Source organism: Ictidomys tridecemlineatus, chromosome 1, assembly GCF_052094955.1.
Source record: "Ictidomys tridecemlineatus isolate mIctTri1 chromosome 1, mIctTri1.hap1, whole genome shotgun sequence".
NCBI lineage: Eukaryota > Metazoa > Chordata > Mammalia > Rodentia > Sciuridae > Ictidomys > Ictidomys tridecemlineatus.
This window is the reverse complement of record NC_135477.1, coordinates 24,240,446-24,262,613: the sequence shown is the minus strand read 5'-3', so window position 1 is coordinate 24,262,613 and position 22,168 is coordinate 24,240,446. Positions and strand designations below refer to the sequence as shown.

Here is a 22,168-nt window from a genome sequence, read left to right as displayed (position 1 = left end):
CACTCAAAGTAAAAAGTAAAAAAAAAAGTTATTGAAATAAGAGTTCCCCGGTATTCTTCCTTAAGCTTTTATTAATAGTAACATCTTATTTAATCACAGTATAATTGCCAAATCTAAAATATTGGTAACATACTATTAATTTATTACATTGTATTTTTAAAGAATGTAATGTTTCCCACTAATCTTTTAAGGTATTTTAAAGCCTTCCTCAATATTTCCTATTGATAAGTTAGAGGTATTTTATTTTTCAAAAAAATTTTTTTAAGTTCTTGATGATTCTTTTTTTAACTTACACGCAGTGCTGAGAATCAAACCCAGTGCTTCACACCTGCTAGGCAAGCACTCTACCACTGAGCCACAACCCCAGCCCAAGGTATTTAAATAACAGTCATATACATGTACATTTTTTTAGATGGTCCAGTGTCTAGTATAATGCTTCTTATTTAAGTCAGATTTGGGTGTGAATCTTGCCTTTACTACTTACTAACTGTGTAATCTTAGGGAAGATATTTAATTCCTCTATTTCTTAGTTTTTTCATTTATAAAACAGATATAACAATAATATATTAGATGATATAATGGTGATATACACACAGTAACCTCCTAGTTGCTATGTTATAATTAGATCTACAAGGACAAATGAAATACTAGGTCTTCTTGCTTACTAATCACACAAAAAACTAAGACCTATGTTCTAGTTATTCTTGGTGATTATACCTTGCACATATTATGTCACAACAAAGAAGTATCTTCCTTGTCCATTTCATTATGATTAGGCTTATTATTCATTTCTTTAATAGGTAAAATAAGCTATGTAGATCTATTTCTCCCTTAATTACTTACATCTTTGACTACATACTTCTCAAGATTTTCAACTGTCTTTTCCTTAAGGGAGCCCTGGGGAAAAGAAAAAAAAAAAGCTAAGAAAATAACAAAATTAAGTTTTTTTTTAACATTTAGTTCACAATAAAAATTGTGTTTACTGTCAACCAGAATGAACTTAAGTGTTTACCAAATGGAAAATAAAACTAGAGGGTTAGGAAAAAGTAGTAGACATGATTTGCTGCAACTCTGCCACCAAAATCTGTCTTCAAATATGAAACTGTCTACTTTTCTGCAAAGATTTGTTAAATATAATCTTTTACAAGAAAATCTCTAGTGAGTTTGAGAAATGAAAACTCAATAAAATCTAGAAGCCAGGTTTCACCAAGTGAGGAAAGGTGGCTAGGATGACCAAACAAGAACAAATATATTCTAGAGATCTATCATTAGGCGGGAAATCCCTTTACCCCCCAACCCATTTTTATAAATGGAAGAAAAATTTTGCTCCATTTGCACTTGAAAAGTAAAGACATGCCAGACAGTAAGTAGGGGAAGAAGCAGCTTTTGAGTACCTTGTAATGAACCCAGTCAACAGCATCTCTTACATCTTGGAACATACTCCGGTAGGACATGAAGAGGTCCCCATCTTTAAATCCTGTCTCACAGCTACAGAAAGATAAAAAGAATGTGACAGGGAATTCAAAAGAGGATAAATAAAATGAATGACAAAAGTTACCCAGGGGACTCAAAGATTCCAATATCATATGGGTATGGCTGTGGCTAATTAGGAAAATAATTACTCCCTAATAAAAATCCATTTTTGACCACCAGAAATTGCCATATGTTCAATGGAATACAATAACTCTGAACAAATACAAAGTGATAGAATAATATATAGAATGGAAGCTAAAAGGTCAAAGTAATAAAATATCAGGTATCTGATTTTTAAGTTTTTATTCATAACTTTTTAGAAACAGGTTCTCACTGAAGAAACATCTAAAATGTACAATTGGTCATTTAGGTTCTTTCTACCCTGACTTCTTTCTGACATTGTCCCTAGGCATAAAGATAATGTCCATTTTCTTAGTGACTCAGCCTTCCACCAAATTTAGTGTCTTGAAGTGGGTAAGGACTAACATAAGAAGTTAGCAAACTCTGACATACATGGCTACAACTTCAGCAAAAGCTATCCAATTCCCTATAAAAATAGAGGATAATTTATTCAAGACTTAAGCAAAAAATTGCTTCAGGGAAAATAAGCAGTATTTATTCCTCAATGAAATCTTGCTGGGCCTGGGAATGAAACTAAATTACCATCCCTGAATGGCTCCTGGGTAGCTGCTGTGAAATGAGTCGGGGGGTTTTAGTGTAATTCTGCTTGGACAGATAATCATCACACAAACCTCCCACTCAGTTGTCACAATTAGCACCTCTGCTGGCCGTCTTCATTCCCAGGAGAAGCCAATCAGAAGTGGTCCCTTCCAAACATGGCTGCAGCACACTGGCAAGGAGAGGGGCCGTGTGGGAGGTGAGAGCCTGCATGGAGCTGCTGGTGCTGTCCCATCTCCAGGCTGGTAATGTGGCATCTCTCACTAGCACTAAATTCACTTTAGAAAAGCAGAAAAGACCTACAATGGCCAGTTCTCTAAAACCCTGTACATTAATTTTAAAAATCAACTAGAAAAAGAAAATTGTAGCATATACACACCTGGTATATCTGGGACAATTAGTAAAAAAATCTACTAGGCAGGCCAACAGGTAGGTCTCTGAAAAATGAAGAATAGATATTCATAAGCTATAAGTGAAATAATTCACACATTTTATTATCTCCTTTGAGCAAAGACAAATGATTATGGAAAGAAGGGAAAGTACCAATATATAAGCATAGAATGAGTCTACCTGGTAGATTGAATAGTGTGTTCAGAATGTAAAATCTTTCAGTGTCATCTCGTTGAATAAATTTATTTGGATACTGCTCTCTAGTTTCTGGCCTGAAAGAAAAATTTTAAAAATTGACATTCAAAACATTAACATGACTGGAGAATATTCATTATTCAAAAATTCATTCTAGGGGCTGGGGTTGTGGCTTAGTGGTAGAGCACTTGCCTAGTACATGTGAGGCACTGGGTTTGATCCTCAGCACCACATAAAAACAAATAGAGAAAAGTATTGTGTTCATTTACAACTAAAAAAAAAAAAGAATAATTCATTCAAATATTTTGATGGTTATGTACAACACAGGGTTCCAAATATTAAACATGGGTAACTAGAAGATGAACAAGCTCAGGTTCTAGCCTTAAAGAGTTCTCAGTCTGGGAGGGAGAAACATACACATTACATTTAAGTATAATAAGATTTAAAAAAAAAAAATCACAACTACTACAAGAAAGCTGCAAAGAGCTGTAAGAAAACTGAAGAAGGGGAAATAATTTCAACTCAAGGGGTAGAGAGAAGCAAATGAGAGAAGGATAGGAAAATCTAGGATTCATGAAAGAGGTGACATATAAGCTAAGCCTTAAAAGCCTTAAAAGCTAAGAGGACCAGCTGAGAAACAAGTCCAATTTTAGTACAGGTAGTGAAGCAAAGGGAAAAAAAAAAAAAACAGCCAGAAAGATGGGCTGAGGCAGATTATGCCACTGTTCTTACACTTCATTCAGGAATAAGACAGTATTACTTAACAGTTTTTACACAAAGGGATTCAACTCATCAGAATTAAATTTTAAGAAGATTAAATTGGTGTCAGTTTTGAAATAAAGTGCAGAAAGAAAATGCAATAAATGGCCCAAAATTCTTCCCAACACTTTGCAATGCAACTTTATGGTTTCTCCCATTAGAACTTCAGTCTATTTCTTCATCCTTAAACATAGGTGTAAACAGCAGCAAATGGGATCTAAGCAAAATTGGAAGACACTGTGCACAATGGCTTGCCCTCTCCTGCTGCACATGGAACCCTGAGACTACTATGTGAATAATAGTGAAATGGTCCACTAGGAGATAAAAGAATACATGAAGAAAAGAGGAACACAGCCAAGGCCTGCCAGTTGCCAGACATTCGAGTGAGGCTATTCTAGATCAGCTGCCAGCTGATCCACCAGCTGACCACAGACATAAGAAACAGCCCAGAGATATCAGCTGAACAATCCTAGAATTGCACAGCTGACTTTCATAATTTAGAGCTAAATAAAATAGTCACTATTTTTTTAAGTTGCTAATGAAACTTTATTTTATTTATTTATATGCAGTGCTGAGAATCGAACCTAGTGCCCCACACATGCTAGGCAGGCACTCTACTACTGGGCCACCACCCTAGCCCCCAAATAGTCATTATTTTAAGTCACCAAGTTTGGGAATAATTTATTATGCAGCAAAAACCAACTATAGAAAGTAACAGAAAATCAGTTAGGTGGTTAATGCAGTAGTCATGAGACTAAGTAGAGCCTATCCTAGCATGCTATCAGAGGAAAATAAAGGAATAAATGCATTTTGAGAGACTGCTGAGGAAATGAGTAAGACCAGGCAACTGTATGGGTGTGGTAAATGAGAGACCTAAGAGTAAAAAATAATGACAATTATGCTTAGGTATCTCTTGAGAAGTGATTGGAACTGCTAATAAAATGGCTCTAGGTTTAATTCCCAGTACTACAAAAAAAAAAAAAAAAAAGAAAAAGAAAAAGAAAAAAATATCTGGATAAGAAGTGGACATAAAAGTAGTTCTATTTTGGCTATACTAAGCTTGAAGTAAAAAAGATTCATAGTAGGCAATCAGAAACAAAGATCAAGATTTTAAAACAAAGAGTCAAATCTGAAAGATAAATGGAATCATATATACACCGGTAATAGATGAAATCATGAAAACTAATAAAGAAACTGAAATTGGAACCATGGAGGATATTTAAGGTGTAAAGAAAAAGTCAGTGAAAGAGAAATTAAGTTAAATATGCACAAGAAGCTTGTGAGTGAAATGAAACACTTCAAGAAAAAGAAGGGAACAATATTAATAAAAAATATTTCAGAAAAGCTAAAACAGACAAAGACTAAAATATGAAGATGTAAAATTCTCAAGCCAGATGTGGTGTGACACACCTGTAACCCCAGCAGCCCAGGAGGCTGAGGTAGGAGGATTGCAAGTTCAAAGCCAGCCTCAGCAAAAGCAAGGCACTCAATGACTAAATGAGACCCTGTCTCTGAATAAAATACAAAATAGGGCTGGGGATGTGGCTCAGTGGTCAAGTACCCTTAGTTCAATCCCTGGTACCCAAATAAATAAATAAATAGATAGATTAATTAATTAATTAATTATAGTTCTCAGTGAATATATGAAAATTAACAAATCTAAATAAAAGAAATCAAAGTTGGGGCCGGGGATGTGGCTCAAGCAGTACCGCGCTCGCCTGGCATGCATGCGGCCCGGGTTCGATCCTCAGCACCACATACAAACAAAGATGTTGTGTCCGCCGATAACTAAAAAATAAATATTAAAATTCTCTCTCTCTCTGTCTCTCTCTCTCTCTCTCTTTAAAAAAAAAAGAGGGCTGGGGATGTGGCTCAAGCAGTAGCGCGCTCGCTCTTTAAAAAAAAAAAAAGAAATCAAAGTTAACACAGTGACTTGGGTAAATTTCTGCTTCAATTTGTTAACTGCAAATGGCATAAATTCCAGTTAGGCATATAAAATCTTATTATCATCCTGTCTTAGTTTCCTCTTAGTCATCCTTCTGAAATAAGAGGTCCTAATAAAAAATAACTTTGGAGAATACCTCATCCTCTAGTCTTCCAAATTTTATGTAATGAAAAATAAGAGGGAAGGGAATAACAATACATATTCCTCAGTGAAGTTTAGTAAGATGACATTGTTTTCTTAAGTGTAATATACTGTTCCATCAGTAAAGAGCAATTCCTCTATAGAGATAGTTAACATTTATTAGGCAGTTACTACCCAAATTGACATATATGCAGTTAGAAATTATATTTTGTTTAAATATCAAATCATGCTTATATGTATTTAAAATTAAAAAATCAACTCAGGGAGAGATAATACACCATAAAAGTAGGACAGTGCACTCAGAGTAGGAAGAAAATAATTTAGTGCAGAATACTGCTAACTTTCTCTGACCCACAAAATAACAGCTTTTTTGGGGCTGGAGTTGGAGCTCTGTGGTAGAGCGCTTGTTTCGTACGTATGAGGCACTGCGTTCAATTCCCAGAACACATATATATAAGCAAATAAAATAAAGATCCATCAACAACTAAAAAATATTTTTAAAAAATAACTTAATTTTCTGAAAAATTAATTTCCAAATTATTAGCAAAACATGTGATGCCAGATGAAGCCCTGACTTTTTTTGGCCCTGTCCATCAATAACCATTTCTCCCATTTTATCCATCTTGTTTCTCCTTTCCAAGGACTTTCCCTTTTGACTCAAAGAACTGTAGTGTGTTGTTTGAATGATTCTGCATTTACTCATAAATTACAAGTTTTTGATACACCATTAAATATGTTTCAAGAGGAGCTACTTGGAAACTTTACTGAGGAAGAGAGGTAGGTGGTTGTGAATCTTGAATTAGTAAATGTGACTGAAAAGCTAAATTAATGAACTGCTTTTCTTCTCCATCTACCCCTCCATTAATACAAAAATTCCTTTTCAGACATTTGAAAACTGGTTCATCCTCATTGGTATTCTGAATAAAAATGACAACATTTGTAAATAAAAGAGCTTAGGTTACTAGTACTACATGTAGTCATTTTATGTTTAAATCCTGCTTCTTGATATTTGTGGATGTTGAAAAACCCAATGAAAGGACAGTGGATATAACCTTTCTGGCCTGCCCAGATAGGTCAAGGTGGACGTTTACTTCACACTGTTCTCAGTACGTATTATATGGGACATCTCTGAGCATATGTAATGTCAATAATACCTGAAGAGTATTTTATCAGATGGTCAAATTCTAAGTGGGTCACTACTATGACTTACGATTTAAAAAGTTTGGTACAATGTCTTCTGGCAAGTACCTTTTGTGAGAAGAGGCACTCAGTTACCTCCTTCCTCTTACCACAAAAGGTATTTGCCAAAAGACATTGTCTTTCTATTTACAACTCTGCTGTCAAGAATGAATAACAGCCAGGTGAAGTGGCACACACCTGTGAAGACAACAGGATCAAAAGCTAAAGACCAGTCTGTGTAACTTAGGGAGATCCTGTCTCAAAATAAAATGGAAAAGGTCTGGGGATGTAGTTCAATGACAGAGTACTTGCCTTGCATGTGCAATGCCCTGGGTTCAATCCTTTTTTTTTTTAAAGAGAAAGTGAGAGAGGGGGACAGAGAGAGAGAGAATTTTAACATTTATTTATTTATTTTTTCTTAGTTCTCGGCGGACACAACATCTTTGTTGGTATGTGGTGCTGCTGAGGATCGAACCCGGGCCGCACGCATGCTAGGCGAGCGCGCTACCGCTTGAGCCACATCCCAGCCCTGGGTTCAATCCTTAGTACTCCAAAATAAATAGATAAATAAAAATAGAAGTTGCTGTTCTGTCATACTGTGTCAGTATGTAAATACTGTGTCAAGCAGTAAATAGAGAAAACACAAAGTCATAATTCTAGCTGTTGTCAAATTGTGATATTGTGATTTTTTTTTTAAGAAAAAATTGATTTCACTAAAAAAATTGTATACACCAAATGTTTTTATCTGCTATTTTTCAGGTTGGAAACTCAAATTAGTGACATAATATCCTGATTATGAAAATAAAGTTTATCCTTGTTTTATATATTATTACTCCCTCTTTTTTTTGAGTTGGGTAATAAATGTAGATGCAAATTATATTTTGTTTAAAGTAAGTGAATTTTAGTTATATAGTATCCAGTAAAGCTTTTTTCCTTCTTCTTTTTACAGTACTACTATGGATTAAAGCCAGGGCTTCATGCATGCCAGGCAAGTGCTCCACTATTGAGTTATATCCTCAACCCCCTTGTATTTTTATTTTAAGACAGGGTCTGACCAAATTGGCCCAGGCTGCCCTCAAACTTATGATCCTCCTTAGCCTTCCAGAATCTGGGGTGTGCGCCACTATACCTGGATCAACAGAGTTAACCTTGAAACTTGTCTGAGCTCAAGGACCCTTCTATCTCAGCCTCCTATGTAGATGGAAATATAGGCACACACCACTATGCCCAGCTTTTCTTGTATTCATTTTTTTTTAATATTTATTTTTTAGCTGTAGTTGGACACAATACCTTTGTTTTATTTATTTTTATATGGTGCTAAGGATGAACCTAGGGTCTCGCATGTGCTAAGTGAGCCCTCTACTGCTGAGCCACAACTCCATCCTCCTTATATTCATTTTTATCCCTATGTTTAAAAAAATTTTTTTAACTGTATGAATATCTGAAGCTATTAATTAGAACATTAAAAAAACAATGTATTAGCTTTTAAAAATCTTTATAGTTTAACCACTGAGCCACATCCCCAGCCCATTCCCCTGCTTTTCGTATTTTTTATTTTGAGACAGGGTCTGGCTAAATTGCTTAGAACCTAGCTAAGTTGCTAGGCTGGCTTTGAACTTATGATCCTCCATGCTAGGGATTGAATCTGAGGTCTCACACATGGTAGGCAAAAGTGCTTTATCATTGAGCTACATCCCCGGTCCAGGAATAATTCTTTAAAATAAATAGGAAAGTACATCTCATCTGGAAAGACAATGTCATTTTCATATTGTTTGACTATAGAAAAAACAAACTCTAGAAAGAGACTGAACATTCTTTGTACTTACCCTCTTATGAAGTTAAATCCATGTGCACAAACCAAGAGGTTTCCATAGGCATCGACTTTCAAAAGATTTCCATATAATGTGTCAAAGACAAGTCCTCTATGTGAAAATAATGGCATCATTGATAATACAAAGTAATATGTACAATAATTTTATATATTACTACTCAATCACCACAAGCCAACCTCCTCTAACTCAAGCTTTGTAGCGACTTAGGTGTATTCTAAAATATAACCTTAGAGGCTAAAGTATGTAAATAAAATCTTTAAAATAAATCCCAGAGCAATTACAAATATTTATTCCAGATAAGTAATCATAAATGTTTTCTATTATGAATAAGGGCTTAATCAAATAGTATAAACTATAATTTCTACCAATACAACTGATATCATTCTAAAATAGTCTTTCCATTTCCTGGGATAAGTGAGCTGCCCTATATTTCTCTCTTTAAAAAAAAATTATTTTTTAATTGTAGTTGGACACAATAGCTTTATTTTGTTTATTTATTTTTATGTGGTGCTGAAGATCTCCCACATGCTAGGCGAGTGCTCTGCCACTGAGCCACAACTCCAGCCCTGATATTTCTCTTTTTGACACTGTGAGATATATATCATGGTATTTCAAATAAATATCATCTTTCTTTTTTGAGGGGTGCAAACTGGGAATTAATCACTGAATACCTCCCAAGCCCTTTTCAGTTTTTATTTTGAGACAGTGTCTCACTTAGTTGCTGAGCTGGTTTTGAACCTGTGATCCTCCTGCCTCAGTCTCTGGAGCCACTGAAATTACAGGTGTGTACTACCACACCTGGCAATATCATCTTCTGTAATTTTAATTTTGGGGGGAAGGGGGCAGTACTGGGAATACTGGGGATTGATCCTGGAGTCTTAAACATACTAGCCAAGCACTCTACACCTAAGCTACATCCCCAGCCCTTTTTTTCTATATTTTATTTGGAAATGTGGTTTTGCTAAATTGCTCAGGCAGGCCTCAAACTTGCAATTCTGCTGCCTTAGCCTCTCAAATCACTGAGATTATGGGCATGCCTTACAACACCCAGTTTAACCCTAAATCTTCCCTATCAAATCCAGAAATGCAAACTGTCTAAGGTGGCTCTAAGTATCCAGTAATTGTATTAGTAAAACACATAACTGCTCTCTAAAAGCCAAAGGTAGGACAGATAGGACCATCTGTGATGCTGCCCATCAGGATATTGATTCTGGTACTAGAGATTGAACCTGGGCGCTTTACCACGGAATTACATTCACAGTGTTTTTTATATTTTGAGACCAACTCTCACTAAGTTACTGAAGCTGGCCTCGATCTTCTAAGCCTCCTGCTTCTGCTTCCCACATCACTGGAATTACAGGCATGCACCACTGCGCCAAGCACCATCAGGTGTTTTCTCACATCCCTTTGTAGGTCATCTTCAACAGCAATAAACCGAGTTCAATTCAAGAACACAGAAGATATAGTATATATGAAAGGTTTGTGGTAATTCTAGAATACCAACCCCAAACAACAAGGTATTATGTGATGTATTCTTTTAGTCAGGGATAAATTTGGAATTACTAATTTGAGGGATAGAGGAAGTGGTCTTAAGATAAAAATATCTTGAAAAATTACCTGGTAGGGAATGTAGAATCATAAGCAAAGCTGAGCAGCTCCTGGGGGTAGCCAATAGAAACTAATCTCTCCACAGTAAGCTCAAAGCCAAGGGATTCATACTCCGGGGACTTGTATACTGCACAAAGAGGAGGTTCTTATTAGTCAGCATAAAGAATAGCCCATTAAAAGAAGGCAAACAAGTGTGTTTCTACTCTTTCCTAATTCTTCCTTCCTCCTCAGTCTGCCATTTCGTTTTTTCCCCCTCAAATTCTATGTTCTGCACAGCCCCCATTAATTAAGAGAATTCAATTATTAATCTGTAGAAATCATTCATATTATATCAGGAGCAGCAGTTAAAAGAAGTATCAAACATTTCAAAATAGTTCCTTCATTCTCAGGAAACCTAAACATTTTTTTTTCTTTTATCTACTCTTTCACTCTCACAATCTAAAGGCAAAAAGAATATAGCTGTGATATTAACTGTAAGAAAATAAGTAAACAGAAAAGTAGATAAGAGAAGTCTGGGTTTGTTAAAGGCTTCAGTGATGTTCATAGTTGACGTAGGAATCTTCAAAATGAGCTATTTTTTAAGTTTATTTATTAAATTCCTATTTGGTTTAATATTTGCTTTATACTCCTTTAATCAATATATCTGTTCTACTTGTCAGATTAACTTGTGTTTTGTCAGCTCTAACAATGTTATAGGCTTCAAAATTGCATTTTATAAAGAATTAATACAAACCAACCAGAAAAAGACATGCCTGAGACAACAGGGAAATCCATATGAACTGGGAATTAGATATTAAAGAATCATGACTTCTTTTATTAGACATGATTATGGCAGGGTGGATACATGCAAGTATGTGTTAAAAATATATATATATATATATATATCTTTATCTGCTAAAAAAGCATGGATTTCAGATTATAGAGATTTCTCTCTACTACTGTATATGTCTGAAATTTTCCACAATGAAAAAACTTTTTAGAATTATCACTGTAGTTCACCATAAAGAAAATGTTGCTCCTTTAAATAGGCTTCTCCCAAATGAAATATTTAGGTTACTAATATTCCATCAGTCTCTAGAAATAGGTAAGCGGCACTGAAAATAAAATAAAGACCTGCTTAATTTGTTTAATGCCAAATATGGCAATTAAACAATTATCCACCCTATCCACCCTATTTTTGCAGTCTCACAATAATGCAGCAATTATTATATTATTATAGTTCTTCCATCTATTATTAATATCTGCTTAGCCTATAGCTCAAACTGATTTTTTTATTTGATACTTTTAGATATACATGATAGTAGGGTATATTTTGACATTTTATACATACATGGAGAGCAACACATTCCAATTAGGATCCCATTCTTGTAGTTGTACATGATGTGGATCAAACTGATTTTTCATTGCAATTAGTTTGCCTGTTCAAATTAGTGTTAATATTTTAGTGAGTACAGTTCAACTTTCCCTTTCTAAAAGTAATCTTTAGAATATTTTCAGAACTATATAAGAAGCTGGTAATGCTACTTGTCTCCAAAAAAGGGAAGTGATTGGCAATGTTACAAGGTAAGGAAGGAGAGCTCCGTGTATGCTCTGTACCTTTAAAACTTGTAACATATTGATGTAGTTATCTGTTTTTTAAATTGAAATTTTAAAAAAAGCAAGCTGGTCTTTTAAAATCCTTTAATAAACATTGTCAGATTAAAAGAAAAATTCTAAGGTGCTTCTAGAGATCCTTGCATTTCATCTCATCAGAACAACACTAAAAGAAGTCATATTTTTTCTTTTTGTTGTTTTGGGGGTAATAGTAATCCAATGCCAATAACTCTAGATAACATTTTCAAAGCTGGTTTTATTTATTTCCCCCTCAACTCCTGCTTTATAGCCCATTCCACCCTCCCTCCCAACATAAACATACACACACATACACACACCTTAAAACCTCATGTGTGGAATTCCTGAATCTGTACGACACATACTGCAGTAAAAGAAGTGCTACATGTACAAAAATGTTAACAGAGTAAAAGCTGATGACCCAGTAAGGCCTGCTACCCAATGATGTAAATTTGAGTTAGGCTGAAAATATAAACTAACATTTCTCACCTGGCTTTCCCTGCCATGTCTCCCACCGATTGCCAGTTGTCCCCACTTGAACAAAATTACCATAAAACAAAAATTGCTTCTTCCTAACCAAAGCCCCAGTTATTTCAAACAATAGTTAATGACATAAAATTCCTGTACAGATAAATAATTTGGGTAACCTACCAACATTAATTGGTACAAAATGTTTTCTATTAGTTTTTCAGGAGGATAATTTGTGGTATTAAGAATGGAGAATGAAAAATAAATCATAACCACCCTCATATAAGCTCACCTCTAAATCACCAATTTTCCCTAGTTAGTCATTATGGAGTGATGGAGTAATCTGGGATTTTAAACTATGTGTATGAGACAATTTGGACTGAAGAGTTCAAATTAATTTACTGAGAATTTTTTAGTGAGAAAAAATACAGGGGAAAAAAATCTCAATTCCTCATTTTTCTAGTGTATAAGAAAATACACTATATATTTATTTGCCACACTGCATTTATTCACAGGGCAGAATATCCAAGTGTTCAACTGAGGTGACTTTCTAGAAGTTCAACCTAGAAATAAGTGCTTTCAAAATTTCCTTTCCCTCAATGAGTTCAGGGTACTTCCCAGAAACAGGATATATTCTCCCTGTCTGCTAACCTGAAGTTACACTGCCAAGTACAAACAGCACTCATCAGAATTTAGATTTCTGAGTTTCATCCCAAACTCTCTCTGGTGGGGAATACAACCACTGCTATGAATTTATACATTTCATAACCATCAAACTTTAAGCTTGGATGCTGAAATATGCTACTTCAATTTCTTTCAACTGGTCCAAAATAAAGTGATCTAGTTTCAGGTGGGAATCAATCTCTTAAAGTCCAAGTTCCATTTTCATAACACCATCTTTTTTATTAAGCTGTAAGACCACAAAAGTTCAGATATTTTCTCATAAGCTTACTGGATAACCAATTCAGTAATACAAACTCTGGGTTATTGAATCATCTGATGGCTGTACAAAATACAACCTCTACTTCAGAAGCAGAACTGAAGCTTTTCAGGGCATGAATTTATATGTTCTATTCTGTTTTCCCTTGGGAGTAAATATTTTTTTCTTCTGATCTGTTGATAAAAATTCCTGAAGCTTAAAGAGTACCACCATTCCTTAAAAAAGTAAAGATTAAAAAGCAGAACTCTTTTTCTGATTAACCAGACCCTTCAAAGCCAGTCTCCATTTGCAGGCAACTGTATCTATCACCTCAGACTGTGGAGCTCTATGCCTCTCTACAGTTTGTACAAAGGCTCTAATTTTAATTTCTTACAAAACGGTGGCAAGTAAATGATGCAGAGTTTTAAGTTCAACCTTCTGTGGTTCCAAAACCTACCCTGAAACTTCAGGGTAAATATAACCTTGCACATTAACTGCTTATTTATTCTCTAAGATGGTCTTCGGGGCTACCCCCAACTTACTCAATATCCAAAGACAAAGAAAGAAATTGTTTTAAGGGCCAGAGTCCAAAAAAGAGGACTGCTTCAGCCACTAGGACAGCACAGAGTGTTCTCAGGTTACGTAACTAGACTATAAAGAGAACAACCAAAGCTTTGAAAGTTGAAGCTACTGAGAGCATTTAAAGATACTCTTTACTCCATAATCTGCAAGGGAGAAAAAAGCAAAAACAAAAAACAGCTCTTCAAAAATAACTGTGTTGTGGGGGTGAAAGTTGTAGGCTTTGTTCTGAGTAGATGCAGCTCACACAAAAAAGAATCTACAGAATGAGCAGAAACTTCCTTCGGGGAAATTTGGAATTCTCATGCATTTTTTACCTTTGCCACCAAGATATACTGTGTAGTAATTTATAGATTTCAGAAAAATAAAGGGCAAACCTCTACAGAGGTTCCAGCCTAGCAGAGTGCTGCTGCCAAAATGAGAACTCACATGAGGCAGATGCAGATGCAGTGTGTGTCACTCCAGTCTTGAAGGAGTTACACTGGCTCTCCTGTTAAAAAAACAAAACAAAGCAACAAAACAAAACAAAAACAAAAACAAAAGCTGGTTTTAAAACTGTTGTGATGGGCTGGAACAGAGAGACACCATTTGGAAATTGGTATTTATTGGAGTTACCACTGACCTCCAATTTAGAAGCCTCTGATCATCACTAAAATTAAGCTAATTTGCCAATAAGAGTTTTGAAGATAAGCCTAAGCAGTGTGTATTATTTCTTTTTCTGGCACCCTAAGTCTGGAAATACAAGCCAATTCTGATCCTGACATATTAAGCCAAAAGAAAACAGAAAAATAAATCCATTTGTCTTAGATTATTTTCTCTAGCACATTTCAGGTTAGTAGAATAGAAAACAAATGCAGCTGGTAAATGGTGTTTAAAATTGAACAATGTCTAGAGAGAGATTAAATTAAGGATACAAAAACAAACCAAAGCAGTACCATCTTGCTTTCAAGTACCCATTTAAGTTGAGTCTACCTATACCAACTTCTCTACCTTCTAACACCTAAATCTGTCATCTTGATATGGACTAGAACCGACTGCATGCTGCAGATGTCTAGACATGGAATGGAAGAAGGGGAAAAGTTTTTTTTATTCTGTCAGTGGATATTTGTCCTCAGTAAATGTTATTACAATAATCTTTATAAAGGTCCAGGAAATTACCTAGTCTAGTAAAAATACTGAGCTGAAGATACATATATAATCCTTTAAATATATTGATACTTTAGGGGCTAGAGTTGTAGCTCAGTGGTAGAATGCTTGCCTAGCATGTGTGAGGCATTCATTGGGTTCAATTCTCAGCATCTCTACTAACAATTTAAAAAATTTTTTTAAATATATTGAAACTTTAAAGATACCTTTATAGGGAGTCATTTTCCCCAGAGACATTTACATTTTAAAAACATGTGGTTGGATTCCTCCAACTCCTGGGAGGTGTGTGAGGGGTTACTCAATAGAAAGGTAGAAATGGTCAAATGTAATGCCTAAAAGTTCTGAAAACACTACAATTGGAAGAAACCACAATTAATAGTCCCTTTATAAAACAAATCCCAATCTAACTACCCACAGTCATATGCTTTCATGCTTTAAGTCTAAAAATTATCAGCACTTTCTAGTAATTAGGATATACAATGTTGGTTCTCTGCTATTATAACTAGAAAAGGTAATAAAACACATTTTTTCCACTGAGAAAATGTTAAATAAAATCTTTCCAATTATCATATAAACAGGCACCAGAGAACTTTTTCCATTTTTTAAAACCATGTGAAAATCCTTAAAACAAAAACAGAGAAAGGCAAAAGATCACAAATGATCTAAAAAAGATTTATTAAAGTTTAAGATTATCTCAATTTTATTTATTTAAAATAAAAAACCTATATACCATATAACACTTTCAGTAATGTAAAATAAGTCCCAAGGGCTGGGGCTGTAGCTCAGTGGCAGAGCACTTGCCTAGCATGTGTGAGGCACTGGGTTTGATCCTCAGTACCACATTAAAAAATAAAGGCATGCTGCCCATCTACAACTATAAAAAAGATTAAAAAAAAAAAAAAAAAAGTTCCCAAATGATTAGATACGTAAATAAGTAAGCGGAGTTTGAGAGACTGCCAATATTTCAGTTCTTACAAAGACAAAATTAAATGGTAGCTAAAAAAATTGTTTAAAAATAATAAGAATATTATTAGAATGTTTATTTTAATAAAAGGAAAAAATTACCTAGCTCGAAAATTTCTCCTCTAAGAATCTGTACTTATTAGGCCTTGCATTTTCAGTAGTTTTCAATTTAAGACTGAAAAAGTAAAAATTTTTGAGATAATTGCTTTTTAAAAAATCCTGTTTAAACAAGGTTGCTTGTAATAAAAGAATAAATATAGCTAATACTTTTTTTTTTTCAAAAATAAAACCAATTATGGCACTCAAATGCCAATTCTAAAGTTAGAGGAATTTAACAAACATTTGTATACATAACAAACATCTGTGTACCAGGTACTAGCTACTTTTAACAAGAAACAAAATAGCTCATGGTCCTTAGCCTGAAGAAACATACAGCTCATGTTGTATTACAGGGATATACAATTACATATTTTATAAGTTTTAGAAGATCAGTAACATAACTAAGAAGATATAGAGAGAAGGAAAAGGGGCCAATTAACTCAGTCTAGGAAATCAGTCCTTAAAACCTGTAAGATTTATTCAGGCTAATACAGATAACTCATTTTAATGACCAGTACATCTCAAGGTACTATAAAATTTACCTAATAAACTTTCTGAGATTCAGATTCATCTAACATGTTCCAAACTGCATCAGAGTCAACCAAATGAACTGCTGTGTGAAATGGGCTAAGTAAGGATGCACATTTTACCTGAAGAAAGAAGTAGCTACTCAACTGTAGCTGAGGGAACAGGGAACTGTGAGAATGACAGCCAAATATTGCCAACTGTATGAAAAGAGCCAAGCTAGTTTTCTTTTTTTTAACCTATAATCTCCAATTTTAAAATAATGACCCAATTAAGTAAACAAACATATATTCTTTTATATCCTATGGTCTGAGTTGGGTCCATCGGCCAACCTAACATATATTTTAGGTCAGATACTTCCACATAAGTTATCTAAATTTTTTTAAAGATGTTCATGGATCTTTATTTTATTCATTTATTTATATGCAGTGCTGAGAATCGAACCCAGTGCCTCACACATGCTAGGTAAGTGTTCTACCACTGAGCCACAACCCCATCTAGCTCTTGACTGAAATGTTTTGATTATCTTCTTCAAAATCTTAAAGAATGAAACAGAACTTAGATACTTAATGAACTAGAAACGTAAGTGGAAATAAATTCACAAAGTGTCCTAGGTAATGTTGTTCTATTCATCCCAAGGAAGGATTGAGGGGCAGGGGGAGATTAAAAAAAATAAACTTAGGAAAAATAAAAACCTTGACGCAGTCACTTGATATGGCCCCCCTACAATGTCAAAAATATTGTAAAATAGGGACCTGGTTTTTTCACATGACCATCAAAACCTAAAAAAATGTTCTGAGTGATGGAATCACAAGGTCCTTTTGATTTTAGAAGTGTTCCCAGACCTAGCAGGTTTTATTCATAAGATTTAACCTAAATTTTTGCAACAGAGCTTGATTCCATTGTCATATGTCCTTTCCTCAGTTGGACACATAAAGCAAATATTCAGAGAACGTGAAAGCAGAAAAGATATAATGAATTGAAGGTAGTTATTATGTTAGAACAATTTTGAAAACAAGTTTAGCAATACTAAAAATAGACCATGACACTAAGAAGAAAAAAGGTTCCTCTTATTAAATGCAACTAACGTAAGACATTTAGACACACACACACACACACACACACACACACACACACACACACACATTTGGCTTACATCTGAATGCTTTGTGATTGGTGATAGAAAGTAAAAATCACAAACACTAGTAATAAACACTAGTAACTGATTATTTCTATCACTTACCATGTAACAGAGAAGATGGAATTGGGTTTTATTAAGCAATCTTTTAAATTTCCTAATGATCTAGAAACAAATCACATATTATTGCAATTCAGAGAGATTAATTTAATACTAATGAAAGCCTTAACTGGGATATAGACTTGACATAAAGGAAATCAAAGCTTGAATAGTAAGTACAGGCTTAAATACATGATAGGAGTGCCTAAAAGTAATGTTAATGTAATATAAGTGTATAATCTTAAAATAATAGTCAAGGGTGTTTATTTCAAATCATACAAAGAATTTTCATCCCTTACATGCAAACTTCTTGCATATGGACAATTTATTTGGAGGCCTATGGGAAAATATGCAAATTCTATATTTTCCAAGTCGTGGGAAAGATAACTTGAATACTTTAAAAAAAAAAATCTTTATTTATTTATTTTTATGTGGTGCTGAGGATCAAACCCAGGGCCTCACACATACTAGGTGAGAGCTCTACCGCTGAGCCACAACCCGAGCCCCTGAATACTTTTTTTTTTTTTTTTTTTTTAAGATAAAAAAAGTTCTATGACTTAGGACAAGAATTTCTCTGGTCATTTTGTTGGAAAAGTTATCTTCCTTGGTTTGTACCAAACTTTTCAACAAATAAACTCCTTTAAAAATTTTTGTCAAAGAACTTTAAATAGATATAATCAATTTACACACTATCCATAGTAGGTTCAATTTAGTTAATATTCCATATTAATTTAACATATCACTAATTATTCTTTTTTTTTTTCCACTAAATTGCTGAGGCTGCCCTACAAATTAAGATTCTCTTGTCTCAGCATTCTGAGTCTCTGGGATTACAGGGATGTACCACCATGCCTGGCACCCTATTCTTTCTTTAAAATGAAATGTTGAAGCACAAACATAAAACTTTACATTGCAACTAGTTTCATTATTTATTAAGAAGTGCACTTCTTGTACATATGGTGGATTTATTTTTTATAAAGATGGAGTGAAAAGACAACCCACATAATGACAAACATTTCCAAATCATATATAAGAGATTAATATCCAGAATTTTTGTTTGTTTATGGTACACTAAAGATTGGAATCCCAGGGCCTTGAACATGTTAGGCACGTACTCTACCACTGAACTACATTCCCAACTCTTTTTACATTTTATTTTGAGACAGAGTTTCACTAAATTGCTCAATCTGGCTTTGAATTTGAATTTCCTCCCTCCGTCTCCCAAATAGCCAGGATTACAGGCATGTACCATCACATCTGGCAATATCCAAAATGTTTAAAGAGGCTCTACAACTCAGCAATAACAATCAACCCAATTCAAAAATGACATTTCCCTTTTGCCTCGCTGCACTCTTGAAAGCAAGATGGGTTGCCAACAGCTCTATTGGAGCCACCGGTGAAAACTCCACCAGGGTTCTCTCTCTTGCAGCCTATGCTCAAACCAGAAGTCTGATCCAGGGGTCTGATCCAGAAATATGGCCTCAACATGGGCCAGCAGTGTTTCTGTCAGCACAAGAAGGATATAGGCTTCATTATGTTAGACTAAGTGAGCCTGTAGGGGGGGAAGGAAATACAAGCCTGTAATCTCAGCAGCTGGGGAGGCTAAGGTAGGAAGATCGCCAGTTCAAAGCCAGCCTCAGCAAAAGCAAGGCACTAAGCAACTCAGTGAGACTCTGTCCCTAACTAAAATACAAGAAGAGGCTAGAGATGTGGCTCAGTGGTTGAGTGCCCCTGAATTCAATAACCAGTACTCCTCCCACCAAAAAAAAAAGTTGCACTAAGTGAACTTCCTTGAATGCACTGCCCAAGACAGCCACCCAATAAAAGAGAACATGCTAGCTCTTTGTACATAAAATTCCAAAAAACTTTAAAAAAAATTTTTTTTACATTTCTCCAAATGTACAAGATGTACAATGATCAACAAGCACATGAAAAGACTGACATAGGGAAACATCAAAATCACAACAGATACCATTTTATACCCATCATCAAAATGACAAAAAAAAAAAAAAGGAATAGAAAATAACAAGTGTTGCCAAGGATGTGGGAGAAATTAGAACCCTCATGCACTGCTGGTGAAAATGTAAAATGTTATAAACACTGTGCAAAACAATTTGGTGGTTTCTCAAAAATTTAAAAAAGAATTACTACATGATCCAGCAATTCCATTCCTGGGTATATACCTAGAAGAACTGAGAGCAAGAATTCAACAGATACTTATAAATCCATTTTCAGAGCATTTAGAAATAATCCAAATGTCCAATATTAGAAGCATGGGTAAACAAAAAGTAGTATATACAACAAATAGAATAGTTATTCAGCCTTTTAAAAAAGGAATGAAATTCTGATTCAAGCTACAATATGGTCTAGCAATATTATTATAATACAATACAATATTAAAAACATACTGAGAAAAATAAGCTAGAAACAAAAATAAATACTTATGATTCTACTTTTATGAAACATCTATAATAGGCAAATTCACAGAAACTGAAAGCAGAGTAGAGGCTGGGAAGAGAGGAAGGAATGGGAAGTTAATGCTTAATGAATGGGTAAAGTGGTTCAGCCTGGGATGATATTCTGGAAATGGACACTAGTGAGCACTGCATAACATTGTGGATGTTATTAATGCCACTGAATTGTAAAATTAAGAATGGTAGGGGATGTGGCTCAAGCGGTAGCGCGCTTGCCTGGCATGCGTGCGGCCCGAGTTTGATACCACATACACCACATACAGACAGATACCACATACACCACATACAGAGTTTGATACACCACATACAGACAAAGATATTGTGACCACCGAAAACTAAAAACAAAATAAAAATAAATAAATAAATAAATAAAATGGCTAAAATTAAAAAAAAAAAAGAATGGTTTAGGGGCTGAGGTTGTGGCTCCGCGGTAGAGCACTTGCCTAGCACATGTGAGGCGCTGGGTTTGATCCTCAGCACCACCTAAAAATAAATAAATAAAATAAAGGTATTGTGTCCAACTGCAACCAAAAAATATTTTAAAAAAGAGAATGGCTTAAACTAATAAATTTTATATTATATGTATTTTACCACTAAAGAGAGAAAGAGGAAAGTGTTCTGACTTAAGATGTCTATAGTGACAAACCAATATTGCATAATACTTCTTACTTTAGATTGTTTTTCTCACTCCTCTAAATGCCTCTAATGCCAGTAGTTAGGTGAGGATATACAATTGCTGACAGAAACATGATAAGCTCCCCGGACTATAGTCCAAGTAAACACATCATGCAAAAATGTTCATTTAAATGTCAAGTGAATTGAGTCCATTCCAATAACAATAAAACAAGATAAGAGTGTGTGTTCTATGTACTTATCAGAGGGTAGCAATCAAAAGTCCTGAGATGCTTCTCCTAGCACCAGGATAACCCTGCTGGTTTGCCAAAATCCAGAGTTAGTCTCTTTTAATTTCTTCCCTGGTAGTCTTAATAGCTTTATTCTGATATCTCTCCCACACTCTGGAGGCAACAAAATGTACTTGGGTTTGAGATAATTGGATTTCATCCCCAATGGCTAATGATATGGCCTAGAGAGTTGGGGAAAGCAAAAATCCAAAAGGAGTAGTCAGGTCTAAAATATATTTTTCAATCCCATCTCCCTACACAATTTAATTTTAGAATTCCTAACAACATCTCAAAAAAAGTATTTATACAGTAAACTAGAGATTCTATTTCCTGAAGATTATTTTTAAAAACCAAGCAAAAGAAAAACTTCATAAAACTATCCATATTCTAAAAATGAAGATTACATTCAATTTCAAGAAAAAGACCATTTTTATTCTAGGCAGGATTTTTGTTTTTGGAAAAAAATGAAGACTGATCCTTTTTATTTATGGGCTTTTATCATTCATATCTCATTTGAGACAATTTTTGTACCTCTATAAGCTGGAAGCAGCATGAAAAATGGAAACTGAACTGAGTTTAATTCCAGCTACGCATTTTAACAAGTCAGCTGCTACTTGCTGGTGGGGTTCAGGACACACTATGCCCCAAATATAGTACCTTGACATTTTAGAAAACAGAAGAAGGTCACTTTTATCTTCTCCCCTGAAACATGTCATAAAACTTAGGAATAATTTTTCTGACCTTTCCTTAAGACCCTCATTTGATAGGTACACTTCCTGTACCTGGAGGAAAGAAATATCCTATCTCCAAGGCACAGAGAAGAATTAAACAGACCCAGTTTATAATCATTAGGACATATCCCCTTCATCCAATCATACTTTTTCATGACTGATTTTTCATCATATCCAGCATAAAAAATATACAGGTTTACTAGCATCTTGGGTCATCATTTCTCTATAAAGGCTCTCATTTCATATAAAACTTATATTAAACAAATTTGTATGCTTTTCTCTTGCTAACCTGTCTTTTGTTATATGGGTCTCAC

At 34.7% G+C, this 22,168-nt stretch overlaps 1 protein-coding gene and 1 pseudogene across 7 annotated transcripts in view; one reads left to right on the top strand and one right to left on the bottom strand.

Annotated features, from left to right (window-relative positions):
* Positions 1 to 22,168, bottom strand: part of Nt5c2 (5'-nucleotidase, cytosolic II) — a 133,858-nt gene that overhangs the window by 9,351 nt on the left and 102,339 nt on the right. For 4 of the 7 annotated variants that reach the window (XM_078016220.1, XM_078016181.1, XM_013362091.4 and 1 more), the window contains 6 exons: positions 10,210 to 10,327; positions 8,587 to 8,682; positions 2,722 to 2,813; positions 2,531 to 2,588; positions 1,395 to 1,488; positions 844 to 897 (listed from right to left, as the gene is read on the bottom strand). In XM_078016220.1, the coding sequence (XP_077872346.1) occupies positions 844 to 897; positions 1,395 to 1,488; positions 2,531 to 2,588; positions 2,722 to 2,813; positions 8,587 to 8,682; positions 10,210 to 10,327 (512 nt within the window). Of the gene's footprint in view, positions 1 to 843; positions 898 to 1,394; positions 1,489 to 2,225; positions 2,330 to 2,530; positions 2,589 to 2,721; positions 2,814 to 8,586; positions 8,683 to 10,209; positions 10,328 to 14,206; positions 14,268 to 17,753; positions 17,814 to 22,168 lie in introns of those variants that run through there. The other 3 variants (XM_078016314.1, XM_078016349.1, XM_078016390.1) reach the window with 3 other exon arrangements.
* LOC101969411 (small ribosomal subunit protein uS14 pseudogene) lies at positions 19,112 to 19,293 on the top strand (annotated as a pseudogene).